The 21,823-nt window shown below is 49.1% G+C and overlaps 1 protein-coding gene across 12 annotated transcripts in view; it reads left to right on the top strand.

Moving 5' to 3' along the window:
* LETM2 (leucine zipper and EF-hand containing transmembrane protein 2) overlaps positions 1-21,823 on the top strand; it is a 171,128-nt gene that overhangs the window by 111,664 nt on the left and 37,641 nt on the right. For all 12 annotated transcript variants that reach the window (XM_033948609.1, XM_033948608.1, XM_033948606.1 and 9 more), the window contains 3 exons: positions 948-1,085; positions 11,904-12,107; positions 17,527-17,646. In XM_033948609.1, the coding sequence (XP_033804500.1) occupies positions 948-1,085; positions 11,904-12,107; positions 17,527-17,646 (462 nt within the window). The remainder of the gene's footprint in view (positions 1-947; positions 1,086-11,903; positions 12,108-17,526; positions 17,647-21,823) is intronic.

The raw sequence follows: 21,823 nt of genomic DNA, 5'->3' as shown, positions 1-21,823 counted from the left end.
CTTCTCTGTCTCTTCCATATGCTCTGTTACTGTGCCTCTCCCTTCCATCTCTCCCTCCACCTTCTCCAAATTGGTCTGCTACCCATCTTCTTCCTCCGCTCCCCCATAGCCTAGAATCTCTCTCTTCCCCATTTCCCTTCAGCATCTGTTCCTCTGCACCCCACCTTTCCCAGTTCCCTTCAGCGTCTTCCTCTCTAGCCCATCTTCACCAGTTCCCTTCAGCATCTGTTCCTCCCCACCCCACCTTTCCTCCCTTTCTCCCTCCCTGCTTCTTACCTTTACAGCAGGCAATTTCTCTAAATGTACTTCCTACCAGCAGCCGGAGCGTTGAAATCGTGTGTGGCTGCAGGAAAGGTCGTCTCTGATGCAACTTCTGGTTGCATCAGAGATGACGTTTACGGCAGCCATATGCGATTTCAATGGAGCAGGGAGGGAGATGGATCAGGCTGTGGTGATCAAGCTCAGGTGGCGGTGATCAGGAGGGAGCTGCTTGGACGGCAATTGGGTGGTGGCAGCTATCAGTATGTAGGGAGGGAGCGCGATCAGTGACCGCGCGTGTTCCCTCCCTTCACTGCGGAGACAAGGCCATTCATCACTCCACGGGGCGATGAATGGACGCCTCCCCGTACCTGCGGTGACAATCCTTTTCTCTCCCCCGTTTCGGCGGGTTACCTGCTGCTAGCTGCGGGTAACAGCCACTGTGTCATTCTCTATTGCAATGTTTTCTTATCTGCTTTTCATTGTAGAGTATAAATAAGCTGGAACAGAATCGTGCCTAAGCCTGCCTAAAAACCCCCAATTCTCTAACCGACGTCCATGTTACAGTGGCCAGGGTTGCTTGCTAATGACACAGTTTCTTATGCAAGACAACTACTTTCAAGCTTGCGTGGTGAAAGTGGCTGTAAGCTTGAAATCTAATGGAGTTTTTTCTTGTCCTTAAAATAAAGGAAGAGAGGTTGAGGAAGAGACTGGCAGCAAAGCTGGAACTGGCAAAGTTTCTACAGGAAACCATTTCTGAGATGGCCCAAAGGAACAAAACTGTCACAGACAGTGCTACTCAGCAATTCTCATCATATGTCCAGCAGGTGGGTAGAGCTTGAGATGTTTAATAATTCATGCAGGACAATGAGGTGCCAAAGCCTGTAGTCGTATTCTTCCAGTATTGTTTGTTAAAATTTGATATACTGCACATCCAATTCAAATTAGTTTAAATAATATAATAAGAAATATTTAAAGTAGAACTCCAGTAGTATAGGAATAGGGAATGAAAGAACAAAATCAAATTGGTGTTGCTAAAGCACCTAGTTCAATTTTTTTGTTTGTTTGTGGAAGGACTTTTTATTTAAGCCACAAAAAGATGACTCCATTGTCTGACAACTTCATAATAAGTCATATTCCTCAAACACAGATTCACTAGCACAGTAAAGTATTAATAAGAATATTTTTTCTAGGGTACACCGTGGTAGATACTCTTCATAAGTTGATTACACTATATTCAAATCTAGCGAGAGCATATTTAGAATTTACTAAATTATTATTGTTAGACGTATAGCTAGTCTGAGATGGCAGAAGGAGGTAAAGAGACAGCAATGGAACAGCTCCTTTATACTGCTGTCTCATTCATCTGCTAATGTGGGCAATGATGATGCATTTGATATACTATATTAAATATATAAAGTGGTCAATAACTGACATCCAATAATAAAAAAAAAACCCAAATCCACCAAAAATAACCTGTGATGTTATGTTATGTTATATTCTGTGATGCAATTTAGAAAAGGAGTCAAAACTATACTATGTGAGAGAATATATAAGTTACTTTATGTATTGCAGGTAGGTTTTTTTTCTTTTTTAATTTCACTGTATTTTTGTTACAGAAATTGAGTTTGACAGGTGAAAGTAAATTTTATAAGGGTTTTTTCTTATTTATTGTTTTTGTGTAACCCGCTCAAAACTGTGACTGGATATAAATTTTTTAAATAAATGAATATTGTACTCTTCTACAGTGGAACACCGAGTTAGGTGAAAATAGATTAGCTCCAGCTATAGCCATTGACATAAAAACCTCTCCCTCCATTCAAATTTACTATTCAATTAATATTTTCATGTTCAAATCTATTATTCAGCAGTTCAACAAATATACTGTTACGTCCCTTCCGGATTCCATACACCACGTGTTCAATCTCAACCCATAGTCCAGGTGTTGCATAAATTTTCTGAACACATGCTCCACCCCACTAGGCTGAGAGTCAGCAAACAACATTAGTTTCAATTTCTGCAAGCAGTCCGAGCAGAAGTTTTTGCTGCTGCTCTGCTTCTGTTTCTTATTTTTTTGCTTAAAGCTTGTTTTTTTGGTGACTTCAGTGCCTTGAGATCCCTCCCCAGTGGTCCCCTGTCGGAGAAAAGGACGCCGAACAGGTTGAAAAGGTGACGGCGAAAGCTAGAAGGATATTAGGTTGCATAGGGAGAGGTATGGCCAGTAGGAAAAAGGAGGTATTGATGCCTCTGTATAAGACTGGTGAGACCTCATTTAGAATTTGGTGTACCATTCTGGAGGCCACACCTTCAAAAAGATATAAAAAGGATGGAGTCGGTCCAGAGGAAGGTTACTAAAATGGTGTGTGGTCTTCGTGATAAGGTGTATGGGGACAAACTTAAAGATCTCAATCTGTATACTTTGGAGGAAAGGCGGGAGAGGGGAGATATGATAGAGATGTTTAAATACCTACGTAATATAAATGTGCATAAGTCAAGTCTCTCATTTGAAAGGAAACTGCAATGAGAGGGCATAGGATGAAGTTAAGAGGTGATAGGCTCTGGAGTAATCTGAGGAAATACTTTTTTACAGAAAGGATAGTAGATGCGTGGAACAGTCTCCCAGAAGAGGTGGTGGAAGCAGAGACCATCTGAATTCAAGAGGGCCTGGGATAGGCACGTGGAATCTCTGTGAGAGAAAGAGATAATGGTTACTGTAGATGGGCCATTTGGCCTTTATCTGCCGTCATGTTTCTATGTTTCTGTGACCAGTGGGTCCTGGACATTTATTCAGTCAGGTTACGAGCCGTCCTTTTCTCGTCCTCTGACAGATTATGGACTCTCCCGTGGGGTGTTCAATTAAAGTGATCACAATGCAAGCCACTATACAATGCTTGTTGGATATTCAGACCATGGAACTAATGACATCTGAGGACTTGGGCTAGAGCAGGTACTCCATATTCTTTGTCATACCATAGAAAGGCTCGGAGTATTGGAGACTGCTCCTGGATCTTATGCATGTGAATGCAATGCTCGAGGTCCAGTGCTTTCGCATGGAGCCAGTGTGATCTGTCATAGCAGTGGTGGCACCCGGGACAGTTTCTTGCCTTTTTGGATCTCACAGGGGCTTCCTTGCATATTCCCATTTCTCAGGCACACCAGAATTTCTCTGGTTTCATGTTATAGAAAATCTTTCCAGTAGAAATGATTATAAAAAATAAAATTGTGGAACACGTAGACAAACATAATTTAATGAGACAGAGTTAGCATGGGTTCAGCCTTGGGGGATCTTACCTCACAAATTTGCTTGACTTCTTTGAAGGTGTGAATAAACATGTGGATAAAGGTGAGCCGGTTGATATGGTGTATCTAGATTTTCAGAACATTTTTGATAAAGTTCCTCATGAGAGGCTCCTGAGAAAATTAAAGAGTCATGGGATAGGTGGCAAAGTTCAGTTGTGGATTAGGAATTGGTTATCAGATAGAAAACAGAGGGTAGGGTTAAATGGTCATTTTTCTCATTGGAGGAGAGTAAACAGTGGAGTGCTGCTGGGGTCTGTACTGGGACCGGTGCTATTTAACTTATTTATAAATGATCTGGAAATTGGAATGATGAGTGAGGTGATTAAATTTACAGATGACACTAAACTGTTCAAAGTTGTTAAAACGCATGCGGATTGTGAAAAATTGCAAGCGGACCTTAGGAAATTGGAAGACTAGGCGTTCAAGTGGCAGATGAAATTTAATGTGGACAAATGCAAAGTGATGCACATTGGGAAGAATAACCTGAATCATAGTTACCGGATGCAAGGGTCCACCTTGGGGGTTAGCGCGGATGGGCAGACTAGATGGGCCATTTGGCCTTTATCTGCCATCATGTTTCTAAATCTTGTCTTTTGCTTGTTTATGCTGACTCCTTCTAAGCGGGGCAATGCCACTTCCAAGGCCACTATTTCCAGGTGGATATGTGAGGCCATTTCGGCAGCCTGCATTCTTTGCAGTAAACCGTCTCCTGTGCCTGTTAAGGCATATTTTACCAGAAGCATGGCCTCCTCGTGGGCTGAGGCTAAAGCGATCTCCCTTGAGGAAATATTTAGGGCAGCTACTTTGTCCACTTTGCACACATTTGCCAAATTCTACAGAATGGATGTGGCAGTGAGACAGGACTCTGCCTTCGGGTCCTCGATCTTGAGGGTTGGTGCAGTCAGCCCACACTAGCCTTTTGGGACTGCTTTTGTACATCTCGCTTGCCTAGAATATCTCACCTATTGCACTGGAAAAATAGATTATTTACTTACCCTGGTAAGCTCTTTTCCAGTAGATTGGACATTCTAGACTCCCACCCTGTCCTTCCTGTGCTTGCCTACTCTCTGTCTGTTTAAGCTTTTCCAAGTTGATACTTGGATGTCTGTCAGCCTGGGAAGAATCTCTATATATGTTCCTGTTATATGCAGAGGTAATTTCTGTGCTCCTTTGATGCATTTGTTGGCTTTTTGCAGTTAATGTTCGCATATTAATTCTTGAGCAGAACTTTTGTTTATGGACTTAATTGCCATGGCTTTCTCTACTTCCCATTTTGTGAGGTGGCTCTCAGTGCTTAGATACTAACTAGAGGTGGAGCCAGAGAGTACAGTGAAGTAGAGCAGAGTCACAGAAAAAATCCAGAGTGGATTCCTTCTGCATATGGTACGCAGCCATTGGGATTCAACCCACTTGTCTAGAATGTCTCGCCTATCTACTTGAAAAGAGCTTACCAGGGTAAGTACATAATCTGTTTTTCCCACACTCTCTATTCTCCTTTGCAAGAACAGTGTCAATGCAGGCCATGCTGCATGACAAAACATCTTACCTCTGCATGATTAGAAATTGTGTGTCATCTTTGATTTTCATTGTGACTAATGCATTACTGCCAGCAACATCAAAAAGATGGACGAGATGTTCTTTGAAGGCTTCTTGATTCACCAGATCATGTTTGTTGTATCTGTGTCGGGCAGAGCTTTAGGTTTCTGGCTCGGAAATATCTAAGAAAAAGAACAATTTAAATTAAATCATTAAATTATAGAGAGTGCATGTTTGGGCAGACTAGATGGACCATTCAAGTCTTTATCCCAGGACAAACAGGGACATCATCCATGGAGCCCCGACACGGACAGCTTTTCAAGCAAACTTGATTGAAGATTTCAAGTTTGCTGGTGCTGCACCATGCATGTGTGTGCCTTCCCGCTCCACTAGAGGGCACATCCCCTCCTCGTGATCTTCAGTTCATAGTTTTCCGCGGAGCCAGAAAGCCCTGTCGTTTTTCTCTCCGTGTTTAAGTGGCTTTCTAGCACCGTGGCTTCTTTGTTTTGTGCAGGAGTCGCTGTGCGCCTTTTTGTTTTCGTGCTTTTCGTAACAAAAAACAACAAACTTTTTTCGGTTCGGCATCCGGGGGCTCCCAGGTTGCCGTGGCCACTTGGCCTCGATTGGCCGCGGCCTGTTTTTCTCTATGTCCCGGCCTCTTACCGGGTTTAAAAAGTGCACCCAGTGCGGTCAGCTGCTGTCTATCACCAACCTTCATCAGTGGTGTATCTTGTGCCTGGGGGCTGACCATCCGACCGACGCTTGCCCCAGGTGTGCTACCTTTCAGAATCGTGCCCTGCATCATCGGTGGGCCCGCATGGCTGAACTTTTTGCAGTGGAGCCGGCCCTGGTTTTGGCTCTGGTCTCGGCCTCGGCCTTGACCTCGGCCCCGAGCAAGCTGACCTCGGCCTCAAAGGGATCGACCTCGGCCTTGAAGACTTTGGCTCCGGGTAAGTCTCCTCTTTCTTCTTCAGGGTTGGCGCTGGCGAGGAAGCCAGCCTCGGAGTCTCCGTCCGTCAATGGTGGGAGTGCGCTCCCCCCGGCCTTGTCGAGACAGTCCAAGCCCTCCAAGCGTGCTTCTGCCTCCCGGGAATACTCATCCTCGAGGTCGCCCTCTGTGGAATGCACTGCTGCACCTGATAGGCCTATGGTCTCGGTGCCTGTGTTCCAGGATATGCTGCGGGCCATGATATCCTCGGAATTCTCCTCGGCCTTGGCCCGCTTGATCCCGGCCTCGACTTCGCATGCAGAGGACCAGCTTGAGTGTCGTGTCGAGGCCTCTTGGGGCAAGGTGCGTTTGGTCTCGGCGTCTTTCTTCCTCAGACTCCTCGCCTCGGGGCGTTCTTCGCCTTAGGGGTGCCCGAGGTCGAAGCGCCGGTCGAGGCTTGCCTCGACCCCATCTCACCACTTGGTGAAGCGGCCCCGGGACTCCCCCCTGAGGCGGGGCCGGTCCCCAGGTGTTCGCACAGCCGAGGATCTCCGGGTCTCGGAGTTGTCTTTGTCCAACCCCCGGTTGTTTAAGTTGCCGGCCCAATCTGGGGCTCCGCTCCGGGGGGCCGTGGCTTCGAGAGGGTCCCCCTCTTTGTCCCGAGGTGTATCTCCTTGGTGGCGGGCCTCGGTGCTTCGGACCCCGTCTTCCTTCACGAGGTTTGTCCAGGACATGGGGAGAGCGCTCAACCTTGACCTCCAGTCCGACTTCAAGTACACCAAGGAGTTTCTGGAGGAGATGAACCTCCCTTGTCCTCGTCGGGAGTCTTTGCGACTCCCTTTGAATCCGGTGTTGCGCCAGGCTTTCTTCCGGAATCTGGAGACCCTCTATGCGGTCCCCGCTATTCTGTCCAAGATGGAGTCTAGATACTGGACCGTTCCATGCCCGGGGTTTGAGAAAGCGCAGCTTTTGCACCAGTCTTTGCTGGTCGAGTCTTCCCTGAAGAAGTCTCATCCCTCCAGGGTCTCCGCGGCTGTCCCGCCTGGCCGGGAAGGGAGGATGATGGATAAGTTTGGCAGACACCTCTACCAAAACTCCATAATGGCCAATAGGGTCTTAAATTATAATTTCACGTTCACCTCGTATCTGAAGGTCCTGGTCAAGTCCTTGCCCGCCTTTCAGGGTTATTTGCCCGCCTCCCGTCGTGCGGAGTTTGGACTGCTGTTGGACCCCCTTTTGCAGCTTTGCCTGCATATGTTCTATGTGGCTTATGATGCTTTCGAGCTTTCCTCTCAGGTGTCCGCCTTTGCGATTGCCATGCGTCGTTTGGCGTGGCTTCGCATCGTTGATATGGACCCCAACCTTCAGGATCACTTGGCTAATCTCCCCTGTTTGGGGAATGAACTCTTTGATGACTCGATTGAGGCAGCTACTAAGTGCCTCTTGGAGCATGAGCGTTCCTTTGCATCTTTAGTGCGCCCTAAGCCGAAACCTGCTCCTCCGAAGGCTTATTGGCTGCCGCCCGGCGATAACTGCAGAAGTCTACGCCTGCCTTCTCTCGTCCGCCTACTTGGCGCCAGCGACAGCAGCGAGCTCCTCCTAAACCTCAGACCCCTGCTGTGTCTAAGCCCGCGCCGTCTTTTTGACTGGCTGAGCGGATGGGGGCTGGCCCCCTCCACCTTGAACCTTGCCCCGCTTCCTATCGGGGGCTGTCTCCGGGCTTTCTACCAGAACTGGGCCCGCATTACTTCGGACGCGTGGGTCCTCACCGTTATCAGAGAGGGGTATTTGTTGAACTTCCGGGAGTCGCCTCCAGACAATCCTCCCGGCGTGTCTCTTTCGAATCGAGCGCAGCTTCCCTTGCTCCTTCTGGAGACGCGGGCTCTTCTTCGCTTTCGGGCGGTGGAGGTGGTTCCACCTTGTCAGCGGGGACGGGGGTTTTACTCCAGGTACTTCCTGGTTCCCAAAAAGACCGGGGACCTCCATCCTATCCTGGACCTCCGGAAGCTGAACAAGTTCCTGGTTCAGGAAAGGTTCAGGATGCTTTCGCTTCCTGTTTTGTATCCGTTGATGAACGAGGGGGACTGGTTGTGTTCCCTCGATCTGAAGGAGGCCTAAACTCACGTGCCGGTTCATCCGGCCTGTCGCCGGTTCCTTCGCTTCCAGATCGGGGACCTACCTCTGGAGTACAGGGTCCTCCCGTTTGGGCTTGCTTCCTCCCCACAAGTCTTCACGAAGTGCCTCGTGGTGGTGGCGGCGGCTCTGCGGTCGATGGGCCTTCAGGTCTTTCCATACCTCGACGATTGGTTGATCAAGGCCTCGAACAAAGAGGGGGTTATTTCAGCGACCCATCAGACTATTACCTTCCTTTAGAGTCTGGGATTCGAGGTGAACTTCCCAAAGTCTCAGTTGTGCCCCTCTCAGTCCCTCCAATTTATTGGGGCCATGTTGGACATGGTTCGCCTCCGGTCATTCCTGCCTCCCCCGCAGCAGGCCACGCTCGTGCGGCTGAGCCAACAGGTTTCCCTGCGGACTTCGTTCTCGGCCAAGCAGATGATGGTCCTCTTGGGACACATGGCCTCCACCGTGCATGTCACACCGTTCGCGAGGCTGCATCTCAGGGTCCCTCAGTGGACTCTGGCCTCTCAGTAACGACAGGATCGGGATCCCGCTTCTCATCACATTGCGGTGACTCCTTCCTTGAAACGCTCACTCCGTTGGTGGACCAACTCTTCCAATCTTTCCAGAGGGTTGCTCTTTCTCGCTCCTCAGCATCACATGGTCCTGACAACGGACTCCTCGACGTATGCTTGAGGGGCGCATCTCGACAGTGTGCGTATGCAGGGCCTTTGGTCGAGTGTGGACCATCGTTGCCACATCAATTTGTTGGAGCTTTGGGCCATTTACAATGCCTTAGTGGCCTTCCGCCATTTGCTGCAGGATCAGGTGGTCCTGGTACGCACAGACAACCAGGTAGCGATGTATTATGTCAACAAGCAGGGGGGACAGGTTCCCTGTCTTTCTGCAAGGAGGCTCTTCGCCTTTGGAATTGGGCATTCTGCCATGTCATCTTTCTTCGGGCGGTTTACATCCAGGGCGAACACAACTGCCTGGCGGACAAGTTAAGCCGCCTCATGCAGCCGCACGAATGGTCTCTCCATTCCCAGACTCTGCGTCAGGTGTTTCTTTGGTGGGGACTCCGCAGATAGATCTCTTCGCCTCGCCCCTCAATCACAAGTTGCTTCTTTTCTGTTCCAGGGTGTTCTCCCCGGATCGTCTCGAGGCCAATGTGTTCCTTTTGGATTGGACGGGCAGGTTTCTGTATGCGTTTCCTCCCTTCCCGTTGATTCTGAGGACGCTTGTCCATCTCAAGTCTGCCCGCGCCACCATGATTCTGATCGCTCCTCGGTGGCCTCGGCAGCCGTGGTTTTCCCTGCTTCTTCAGCTCAGTGTCAGGGATCCTCTGCTTCTGCCTGTGTTTCCTTCTCTGCTGTCTCAGAGTCGGGGTTTGCTGTTGCATCCCAATCTGCAGTCTCTACATCTGATGGCTTGGTTACTTTCCACCTGACTCCTTCCCTGGAGTTGTCCCAGTCGGTGAAGGATGTTCTGGAAGCTTCTTGGAAAGTTTCTACTAGGCAGTGTTATGCCCAGAAGTGGATTAGATTCGCCACGTGGTGTGCTTCGAATCAGGTGGAACCGTTGTCTTCTTCTTTATCTTCGGTTTTGGATTATTTGCTTCATTTGTCTCGGTCTGGCCTCAAGACCAATTCTGTTTGTGTACATCTTAGTGCGATTGCCGCCTTCCATCGGCAGCTTGATGGGAAGTCGCTTTCTGTCCACCCCTTGGTTTCTCGTTTCATGAGGGGTCTCTTGAATGTCCATCCTCCTCTCCAGCCTCCCCCTGTGATTTGGGATCTCAATGTGGTTCTCGCTCAATTGATGAAACCCCCCTTTGAGCCCATGGATAAAGCTCATCTGAAGTTCCTTACTTGGAAGGTGATCTTCCTTCTTGCCCTCATGTCTGCTCGCAGGGCTAGTGAGCTGCAGGCTTTGGTTGCAGACCCACCTTTTACTGTTTTTCATCATGACAAGGTGATCCTGCGTACTCATCCCAAGTTCTTGCCTAAGGTGGTGTCAGATTTTCACCTTAATCAGTCTATTGTTCTTCCGGTGTTTTTTCCTAAACTCCATTCTCATCCTGGTGAGGTGGCGCTTCATACTCTTGACTGTAAGAGGGCGTTGGTGTTCTATCTCCAAAGCACCCAGTCGCATCGGAAGGTTCCTCAGTTGTTCTTGTCTTTTGATCCTAATCGGTTGGGTCGTCCTGTTTCCAAGCGCACCTTGTCCAACTGGTTGGCTGCTTGTATTTCCTTCTGCTACGCTCAGGCTGGTCTCTCGCTGCATGGTCGGGTCACGGGACATAAGATCCGAGTGATGGTGGCTTCTGTCGCTTTCCTCAGGTCCACGCCAATTGAGGAGATCTGCAAGACTGCCACTTGGTCTTCGGTTTATACCTTCACCTCTCTACTGTCTGGATACTTTGTCCAGGAGCGACGGCCGGTTTGGCCAGTCAGTTTTGCGTAATCTGTTTTCCTAAATTGCCAACTTCCCTCCGTCCCTTTTTTGGTTAGCTTGGAGGTCACCCACATGTAGAGAATATGCTGCCTGCTTGTCCTGGGATAAAGCACAGTTACTTACCGTAACAGGTGTTATCCAGGGACAGCAGGCAGATATTCTCGCAACCCTCCCACCTCCCCGGGGTGGGCTTCTTTGCTAGCTATCTGAACTGAAGACCATGAGGAGGGGATGCGCCCTCTAGTGGAGCGGGAAGGCACACACATGCGTGGTGCAGCACCAGCAAACTTGAAATCTTCAATCAAGTTTGCTTGAAAAGCTGTCCGCGTCGGGGCTCCGTGGATGACGTCACCCACATGAAGAGAATATCTGCCTGTTGTCCCTGGATAACACCTGTTATGGTAAGTAACTGTGCTTTATCTGCTGTCGTTTACTATGTTACTATATTCAGCAACAATATGCAAATCCCTGTGGGATCTCTTAGAGAGAGGAAGAGATAATGGTTACTGTGGATGGGCAGACTGGATGGGCCATTTGGCCTGTATCTGCCTTTATGTTTCTCTGTTTCAGTCTATTTGCTGATATGGTATTCTTGCATGCTGCCAAATTTTCAATATCTTGAACATGGCCTGACGAGCTGCCTCTTTCAAAGCAACCCTTTTGTGAGTGTGTAACTTCATCATCAATCGAAGAAAATCCCCATTGGTTGGAAGGTGTGAGCTGGACAGTTAATCAGTGCCCTTCCTTAGCAGCCAAATTTCAGCACTGCTTCTAGTTTTTGACATTCTTACTTCTTAGTTTTTCTACTTCTTAGTAAAATGTGACATCAATTCAGCTTTCAACTGCCTATTTACCAATAAACTAACTTTCTGCTTTGCCTGCAGTATTAGTACTAAGTTGTTGTTATTCAAATAACAATAAAACTGTTGTCAATAGCTATTCTTTGATGATATTTTGTGTCCAACCAATATTATTAAGTAACAATTTCTAACCACATTACCACATTGTTATGAATAGCCAGCAGCAGTATGAGGATATTGTAGGACCATGAGTAACTTCTAAATTTGTCCCAAATTTTAATTTTAACCATATCTTATCTACATGAGGTAGAACATATTCAGACTTGTGGAGGCATGTTCTAATAAAACTGAAATTTTACCATAATCGTATGTACCATCCTAAAACACATCTTTTTTTTATGTCCTGGTCTCCTTCAACATTTGCATATATTATGGGGGTTTTCCTTCCCCAAATATTCTTGGCATCCATGTTTAAGTGCGTGTTTAATGGCACTGTTCACACCTAGGTCCGTCACAGTGGCCAGCAGCCCAGCACCAAGGAAATTATGCGCTTCACCAAACTGTTTGAGGATGAGCTTACCCTGGAACGTCTGGAACGTGGTCAGCTGGTGGCACTCTGCAAGCTGCTGGAGCTGCAGCCCATCGGTACCAATAACCTACTGCGCTTTCAGCTTCTCATGACGCTGCGTTCCATCAAGGCTGATGATGAGGTAGGAGAGATTGCACCCTTTGGCAGAACATTTTCCACACTCTGTATCTGATAAATTATAGGGGTGCGTGTTTGTATCTGATTTCCTTGTTATGAATACAAAAATGTTAATTATTTATATTCAGGGTTTTTTTCAAAGAGGTCAAGGCAGATGACTTTATGCAATGTCACCTCAGTAACAACCATAGAAATCAGACAAATATACCCCCTCCTTTTTTACTAAACCGCAATAGCAGTTTTTAGTGCAGGGAGCTGCACTGAATGCTCCATGCTGCTCTCGACGCTCATAGTCTCCCTGCACTAAAAACCACTATTGCGGTTTAGTAAAAGGGGGCCATAGTGAAAAATATAGACAGCAGATATAAATTCTCAAAATGGACACATTTTGATCACTAAATTGAAAATAAAATCATTTTTCCTACCTTTGTTGTCTGGTGATTTCATGAGTCTCTGGTTGCACTTTCTTCTTCTGACTGTGCATCCAATATATCTTCCCTTCTTTTAGCCTCCTGTATGCTTCCTCTCCTCCAGACCTCATTCCCTCCCCCAACTTTTTCTTCCTCTGTCCCTGCCCCCTTCCCTTTCTTTCTTTCTCCTTGCCCCCCCTTCCTTCTTTCTGTCTTTCTTTCTTTCCGTCTCCCTGCCCCCCTTTCTTTCCTTTTTCTTTCTCTTTCTTTCTTTTTCTCTTTTTTCTTTCTCCATGCCCCCTTTCTTTCTTTCTGTCCCCTTCTTTCTTTTTGTCTGTCTTTCTCCCTCTTTCTCCGTGCTCCCCCCAACAACCCACTGCTGCTACCATTGGGAATAGGCCCCCAAGCCACTGCCACCAAGTTCTGAGCTCTCCCTGTTTACCGACGTCGTAAACAGGACAGCAGAAGCGCCGGGCCCACCAGCCTTCCCCGACGTCAGTTCTGACATTGGAGAGGAAGTTCTGGGCCAACTTCCTCTCTGATGTCAGAATTGATGTCGGGGGGGGGGGGGTAGGCTAGTGGGCCCGGTGCTTTTGCTGTTCTGTTTATGGCGTTGTGAAGCAGGGAGAATGTGAAGGAAACGTGAGTCTATCACGGAGCCAGGGATGGGCTCCACGATTGACTCGTGTTGCCTTCGTGATCTACTGGTCGATCACGATCAACCTTTTGGGCACCCCTGCTCTAGACTGTCTGGCAATCCTTGACCTTATTCCCCTATCTTTTCACTAAATCTAGTTTCTCTCTGCTCTCCATTGAGTATCTCCTTATTTCTCCCTGTATAAATCATTCCCTCTGTTTCCCTTTTTCCTCTACATGTCTGGAATACCCTTATTTCCCCATATATAAATCATTCCCTCTATCTCCCCTTTTCCTCTATGTGTCTAGAATCCCCTTATTTTCCCCATGTCTAACAGCTCTATTTTTCCCCCTCCTGCACTCATGCCCAGCAGTATCTTCCCCATCTTCCCCTCATGGGCCAAAATACCGGGAACAAATGGAACGGATACAAAAATCGGCATCTACTACCAACCTCCAGGGCAGTCCGAAGAGACTGATGGAGTAACGAGGGACGAGATTAAACACAAATGTAAGGGAGGCAACGCAGTTATCATGGGCGACTTCAATTATCTGGGGATAGATTTGAACCTAGGCACCTCCAGGTGCAGTAGAGAGACCAAGTTCCTGGATGCTGTAGGCGACTGCTTCCTGGAACAACTTGTCAAGGAAAATATGAGAGGAAATGCAATTCTGGACTTAATTCTAAATGGACTACGAGGACCGGCACAAAGTATAGTAGTAGAAGGTACACTGGGAAACAGTGATCACAATTTGATCCACTTCAACCTGGACACAGGAACAAAAAATTGATCCAGAACGACAGCCATGGCACTGAACTTCCAAAAAGGGAGCTACGAAGGGATGAGAGTCATGGTGGGGGAAGAAGATTAGGAAGAGGATAAGCACTGTAAAAACACTAGAGCAAGCATGGTCCCTTTTTAAGGACACAGTGACCGAGGCGCAAAATCTATATATACCGTGTATCAACAAGGGTTCCAAGAGGAAAAAGAACAAGGAACTGGCGTGGCTTATTGTAGCGGTGAAGGAAGCAATCGGAGACAAGAAGACTTTGTTTAAGGAATGGAAAAGGACAAAAATGGATGAAAATTGGAAAAAGCACAAACAACATCAAAGCAAGTGCCATAAGGTGGTAATAGAGGCTAAAAGAGACTATGAGGAAAAAATAGCCAAGGAGGCAAAAAATTTTAAGCCGTTCTTTCGATATGTTAAGGGGAAACGACCCGCGAAGGAAGCAGTGGGGCTGTTAGATGACCAGGGAATAAAGGGAGTACTGAAGGAGGACAAAGCCATCGCCAACAAACTGAACACATTTTTTGTGTCTGTATTTACCGAAGAGGATATATCCAATGTACCGGAAGCTGACAGAAAAACGCCTCAGAGTTTTTTTGGTTTTCTCTGGATTTTCTTCTCTGTGGAGATCTTGGTGTCAATTCTTTTTGTTTTTTGCTTGAAGCAGACAGGCTATACACAGGAAAGAAGACGGGAAACTGACAGGGTCGATGGTCAGTCTAGAAGAGGTATGCAGGCAGATTGATAGGCTCAAAAACGATAAATCCCCGGGACTGGACGGCATCCACCCGAGGGTAATCAAGGAACTGAAAGGGGTTATAGCTGAACTGTTTCAACTAATAGCCAATCTGTTGATCAAATCAGGAGGGATTCTGGAAGACTGGAAAGTGGCGAATGTTACGCCGATCTTCAAGAAAGGTTCGAGGGGAGATCCGGGAAACTACAGACCAGTGAGTCTGACTTCAGTACCAGGAAAGATGGTAGAAGCGCTGATAAAGAACCGCGGGTCACCAGTCTAGATGGACCTAGGGTCTGATCCGGTGAAGGCATTTCTTATCATCTTGATGGACACAATCTAATGAGGACCAGCCAGCACGGCTTCAGCAAAGAAAGATCTTGCCTGACAAACTTACTGCACTTCTTTGAGGGAGTAAACAGGCAAATAGAAAAGGGTAACCCAGTCGAGATTGTATATCTGGATTTTCAGAAGGCGTTCGACAAGGTCCCGCATGAATGACTACTTCGAAAAATTGCGAGCCATGGAATTAAGGGTGATATACTCACATGGATTAAAAACTGGTTGGCAGATAGGAAACAGAGAGTGGGGGTAAATGGACAATACTCGGACTGGGAAAGTGTTACGAGTGGAGTGCCGCAGAGTTCGGTGCTTGGGCCTGTGCTCAACATATTTATAAATGACCTGGATATTGGTACGACGAGCGAGGTGATTTAAATTTGTGAACGATACAAAGTTATTTAGAGTAGCGAGGACACAGGATTGCGAAGACCTACAATGAGACATAAACACGCTCAAGGAATGGGCCGCAAAATGGCAAATGAGGTGCAAGGTGATGCATGTCGATAACAAAAATCTTATACACAAATACAGGATGTCTGGTGCGGTACTCAGAGAGACCCCCCAGAAAAGAGACTTGAGAGTACATGTAGACAAGTCAATGAAGTCGTCTGCACAATGCGCAATGGTGGCGCAAAGGGCAAACAGAATGCTAGGAATGATTAAGAAGGGATCACAAACAGATCGGAGAAGGTTATCAAGCCGCTGTACTGGGCCATGGTGTGCCTCCACCTGGAATACTGCATCCAACACTGGTCGCCGTACATGAAAAAGGACATAGTACTACTCAAAAGGGTCCAGAGAAGAGCAACAAAAATGGTTATGGGGCTGGAGGAGTTGCCGTACAGCAAAAGGCTAGAGAAATTGGGCCTCTTCTCCCTTGAAAGGAGGAAACTGAGAGGGGACATGATCGAAACATTCAAGATAATGAAGGGAATAGACCTAGTAGAGAAAGAGAGATTGTTCACCCTCTCTGAGGTGGAGAGAACGAGAGGGCACTCACTAAAGTTAAAAGGGGATAGATTCCGTACAAACGTAAGGAAGTTCTTCCTCACCCAGAGTGGTATAAATCTGGAACGCTCTTCCAGAGGCTGTTATAGGGGAAAGCACACTCAAGGGATTCAAGAGAAGGTTAGACAAGTTCCTGCTGAACTGGAATGTACACAGATAAGGCTAGACCCAAATAGGGCACTGGTCTTTGACCTAAGGGCCACCGCATGAGCGGACTGCTGGGCGCGATGGACCACTGGTCTCACCCAGCAGCGGCAATTCTTATGTCCAGCTAATCTGCCAGCCTCTCCCATTTCTCATGGTCTCCATATTCCATCCTCTCCCCCACCCATGTCCAGCCAAAATCCAGCATCCACGTTATCATGATCTTCCCTGCACTTTTATGTCCAGCAGCATTTTCTCTATACCCTCCCCACCAACAAAAAACTCATCCATCCAAACTGCAAACCAACTCCCCTCACCCATAGTCCCTCCCTGGGTCTACCTTCTAAAAGCCCTGGTAGACTATTTGACTTTTTGGAGCAGGAGCAATCCCAAATTGCTCCTGCTCCCACCCATTGCGCAGTGAAAATTGTGGCTGCAACTTTCTGTGCAGCTTCATAGCCACCATTTTAAAATTGTAACCGGCACAGACAGGAGCAATTCCCATGTGATTTTCAATGCATTGGCATTTTTGGCTGAAACCCAAATCCAGATTTTGGGCCAGTTTCAGTGCCAAATCTGAAATTTTCGGTCAACCTCTACCCCCACCATCTGTGTTCCTAGTGCTCATCTCTGCAGATCAATTGGGTGGACTGGGCCAGATTAGCTGTGCCATGAGCGTAGGCTGCCCTATAATCTTTGAATTGGTCCAAGGCCATGGTGTGGATTGAGTTGATGGGGGCCGTGTGTTTGTGTGTGCGAAAGGGCTGCCAACTTATCTGGTTGAAAATCCATATCAGTGAAGCAGAGATGGAAGGTCAGTGCAAGGGGTTGGGAGGTTCCACACGATGATTAAATTTACTAGTCGCAATAAATTGTGACTAGTAATGAACACATTACTCGCAGCATTAACTGTGATTAATAACCTGCTCTAGTAGTAACACTTTCTTATCTTTTTCTTTTCTCCTAATAAATCACTCAATTTTCCTCTCATTTATAATCTAGAAGAAAAATGCACATCAGCAACTTTTGAAACATTTTGCATTGTGTTAACCCACTCATTGGAATGGCACAACAGTTGACATTGTGTTCCTGTTCACAATTAAATCTTCTAAAATTATTACATTAAAAAATCTAGACACATTTTCGCACTAACATTTTCAGAATGATTTCTGGATGGTGTGTAAGGCATTGGTTGGTTGGCAGCAAGTTCTCCACTGAGTTAATATTGATAAATAAGTACTTCTTTCTAGTTAATTTATATGTTGTATTTTAGTGCATGTGCTATCATGACTGAAAGGAGAGTATTATGAGACAATAGTGTCACATTTATTTTTTTTATTTGTTTGTTTTCATAGATGATCTCAATGGAGGGTATTGATGGATTGAGTGTATCTGAGCTTCAGGCTGCAAGCAGAACTAGAGGGATGAGATCTTTGGGCCTGACAGAAGACCAACTAAAAGATCAAATCGCTCAGGTGAAGACACAATGGTTTCTTAGACAGGTGGCATAGATCCTGGGTATTTTGGACTTGGTTCCAAATGTGACTGGACCACATAACATAGTGGTTTTGCCCATGGGGGCTCTCTACTTAGTAGAAATGTTTTCTGTATTATATTCTTTGGTGAATAAGTGAGAAATCTGGAATAAACCTTTGAGCCCACTTTGGTGTTTAACACACATTCTTTAGCACTCTCCAGACCAGTAGAGGTTAACTTTACGATTGGGTATATATCTAATCATGACCAGCAGGTGGAGACTGAAAACAAAACTTTGGGACAGTATATCCTAGCCCCTCCTCTCTATTTCCCTCAGTCTTCTTTCAGTCTCCAGCAGGTGTTGAGTGATCTGTACCCATCTCCCTTGGTAGGGCTGTTGGAATTTGTTTAGAGGTTTATTGTCCCTGTTTTTAGCCGGACGGAGCTTGGACGGACTCTGTTTGGGGGTTCGTCCGACCTCGGGGGTGTCAAACCCGGCGGGTCACGAGCGGGGTCCCTCCCCCCACTTCCTCCACCTCCCCATATTTTTTTAGAGGAGCCTCAGCAGTAAGCCTTGCCCCCTAAATCAAGCAAGGCATATTGCTTCGAGAGCCTGTGGAGTCTGTTCTGTAAAAAAAAAAAAAAAAAAAAATCCTGAGGTAGTGCTGGTCTGGAGGGTTGTATCCCTTTAAGAAAACTGTATTTTACTGTATTTTTTCAACTAACCGGCACTTTTTTACAGCTAGGTCGCGTATGGAGCAATGAGCACTTCTAAAGGGAAAAAGTGCTCATTGTGCTCCAGACGCGAGGCACTCGCGGCCGGCCTGTGCAAGCGGTGTTCAGGCCGGTGCGGTGGAGGAGCTCCGTCGGCAGCGGCTGCAGGCGCCCAGAGCTCCCCGCCGATGGTGCCTCGCGAGTCGGCAGGGAACGGTGGAGAAGCCCGGTCTTCTCCGTCCGCCCACGGAGGGATTCCCCGAGCCGCCGACGGTCGGGTTTTAGAGGATTCCCTCTCAGCTGATATTTTGACAGCTGATGCCGGCTTGCCTGTTTTAGCGGCTGAGACTATTCAGGTCTCTCAGCCGCTTCAGGCTGTGGAGGGAGCTGTTTTGGCGGGAAAGACGCCATCTTCTCTGTCTGGCCCCTCCATTTTGTCTTCCACCTCAGGTGACCTTCCCCCTGTTTTGTCTAAGCAGGGGCAGGTTTCTGCTGGGTCCCCTGCTGTGGCAGGGAGTCCCTTGGGACCCTCGGGGGGTTTTTCCCCTGATTTTTTCTTTTCATTATGCAAAGCCTATTTTCAGGCGGCTGGGGGTCCCGGTTGCGCCCAGGGGGTCTCGGGGGGTGGGGTTTCCTCCGCGCTCCCTGCGGCTTTGCCTCTCTCGTCTGACGTGACGTCCCCTCCGCCGCCTCTCTTGTCCAAGCGTCCGCGGGTGTCGTGGGACGAGGATTTGTGGTCGGAGGAACGTGTCGGTATGGAGGAGGACCTGGACCCTTCTGAGGAATTCCAGGACCCTCTGGAGGGGACGGAAGCTGGCGGCGGGTTGTCGGGTTTCCCGTTCTCCAGTGACGAGGCGTCCGTGGTGCGCCTTTTTCAGAGAGATGAGCTGCCTGACCTTATTCAACAGGTTTCTTCGGCTTTGCGTTTTGAGGACGCGCCGCCGGAGACTCCGCGTGTGGGGGACCCTCTGTTACGAGGGATCCGTTCCGTTTCCCGCTCTTTTCCTATGCATCAGGATATTCGGGATATTATTCTTGAGCAGTGGAAAACGCCGGAGACGCCGTTTCGGCTGGCGCGCAGCATGGCTCGCCTGTATCCCATTCCTGAAGGGGATCGGGCTACGTTAGCTTCGCCAGTCGTGGATGCGGTGGTCTCGGCTATTTCCAAGCGGCATACCGTGCCTGTTGAGGGCGGTTCTGCCTTGCGGGACTCTGAGGAGCGCAAATTGGAGACCATCCTTAAGCAAAATTTTCAAGTCTCTGCCTTTGGGGTCCAGGCGGCTATTTGTGGGGGACTGGTCGCTCGCGCCGTGTTTCGGTGGGCGGAGCGGGTCTTGGATCGAGAGTCTGACGACTGGTCTCTGGTGGATCAGGAGGTAGCAAAGATTGAGATGGCTGCCTCATTCCTCTCGGATGCTCTGTATGACTTGGTGCGGATCTCGGCTAAGTCCATGGCTTTTGGCGTGGCCGCAAGGCGTGTGTTGTGGCTGCGCGCTTGGGCGGCGGATGCTGCGTCCAAAGCTAAGCTTACTAAATTTCCCTTTCGGGGGTCGTTTTTATTTGGAGAGGACTTGGATAAGTTAATTCAGACTCTGTCGGACTCGAAAGTTCCCCGTTTGCCGGAGGACCGTGCCCGCCCGGCGTCTCGGGGGGGTGCGGCCCGGGGGCGTTTGCGGGAATTTCGCAAGTATCGCCCTGGGCGTGGGGCTGCTTCTTTCCAGTCTCCGGGGTTTTCCCGGGGTCGGTTCTTCCAGCGCATGCAGCCCTTTCGGGGGGCCCGTCGGGGGGCAGGGAACCCCTCCGCCGGTTCCCCCGCTTCCCGTCCTGCACAATGACGCCTTGCCGGCGCCCCCCTTGGTTCCGGTGGGGGCCCGGCTGCGCGACTTTTTTCCCAAATGGGCCGAGATCACGTCCGATCAGTGGGTCCTGGAGGTGGTGCGGGACGGTTATGCCCTGGAGTTCGCCCGCTCTCTGCCGGATTTTTTCCTCGCTTCTCCGTGTCAGACTCCGGGGAAGAAGCAGGCTTTTCGCCAGACCCTTCAGCGCTTGCTAGATCTCAGGGCAGTAGTTCCGGTGCCCCCCCCGGAGTGGGGCACGGGCAGGTACTCCATTTACTTTGTGGTGCCCAAGAAGGAGGGGACTTTTCGGCCCATCCTCGATTTGAAAGGGGTCAACAGGGCTCTCAAGGTTCCCTCTTTCCGTATGGAAACGCTGCGGTCGGTCATTCTGGCGGTTCAGCCGGGGGAGTTTCTCACTTCTCTCGATCTGACGGAGGCCTACTTGCATGTTCCTATTCGGACCTCTCATCAGCGTTTCCTGCGCTTTGCGATCTTGGGTCGGCACTATCAGTTCTGTGCGCTTCCCTTTGGGCTGGCCACGGCTCCCCGGACGTTCACCAAGGTGATGGTGGTCGTCGCGGCAGCCTTGCGGTCGGAGGGCATTCTGGTACACCCCTACCTGGACGACTGGTTAATTCGGGCCAAGTCGTTGCAGGAAAGCTACCGGGTTACGGCTCGGGTGGTGGAGTTTCTCCGGTCGCTGGGCTGGGTGGTCAACCTTTCCAAGAGTCGGTTGGTTCCGGCTCAGCGTCTGGAGTACCTCGGGGTGCTGTTCGACACCTCCTTGGGGAAGGTCTTCCTCCCAGAGGCCCGGGTGAGCAAATTGCAGTCTCAGATTTGCCTGCTTTTGGCGTCCCGGTGTCCTCGGGCGCGAGATTTCCTCCAGGTCCTGGGGTCGATGGCGGCGTCCCTGGACGTGGTGAGGTGGGCGCGGGCCCACATGCGTCCTCTTCAGTATGCTCTGCTCCGGAGGTGGTCTCCCCAGAGGCACGGGATGGATGTTCCGGTTCCCCTGCGAGGCTTGGCGCGCTGCAGTCTGCGTTGGTGGCTCCGGACCCCTCACCTAGTTCAGGGGGTGGGTCTGGATCTTCCGCAGTGGACGGTGCTCCTTACGGATGCGAGTCTCCTGGGTTGGGGGGCCCAGTGTCTGGGTCACTCTGCTCAGGGAACCTGGTCCACGGAGGAGGCCTCCTGGTCGATCAACGTGTTGGAGACCAGGGCGGTCCGGCTGGCGCTGTTGGCTTTCCACTCCCTTTTGTTGGGCAAGTCGGTCAGAGTCCTGTCGGACAATGCCACGGCGGTGGCTTATGTCAATCGTCAGGGGGGCACCAAGAGCACTCTGGTGGCGCAGGAGGCGGCTCGGCTCATGGTTTGGGCGGAGTCGCATCTTCTGGACCTCTCGGCCTCTCACATTGCCGGGGTAGAAAACGTTCAGGCGGACTTCCTCAGTCGTCACTTCTTGGATCCGGGAGAGTGGTGTCTCGGCGCCGAGGCGTTTCAGTTGCTAGTGCGTGCTTGGGGGCAGCCCCTGATGGATCTGATGGCTACAAGTGGCAACGCCAAAGTACCCCGCTTCTTCAGTCGTCGCAGGGACGGTCTGGCCGAGGGTCTGGATGCTCTGGTC

The sequence above is a fragment of the Geotrypetes seraphini genome, chromosome 6, assembly GCF_902459505.1.
Source record: "Geotrypetes seraphini chromosome 6, aGeoSer1.1, whole genome shotgun sequence".
NCBI lineage: Eukaryota > Metazoa > Chordata > Amphibia > Gymnophiona > Dermophiidae > Geotrypetes > Geotrypetes seraphini.
The sequence above is the reverse complement of the archived record's forward strand: the minus strand, read 5'-3'. Positions and strand labels throughout refer to the sequence as shown.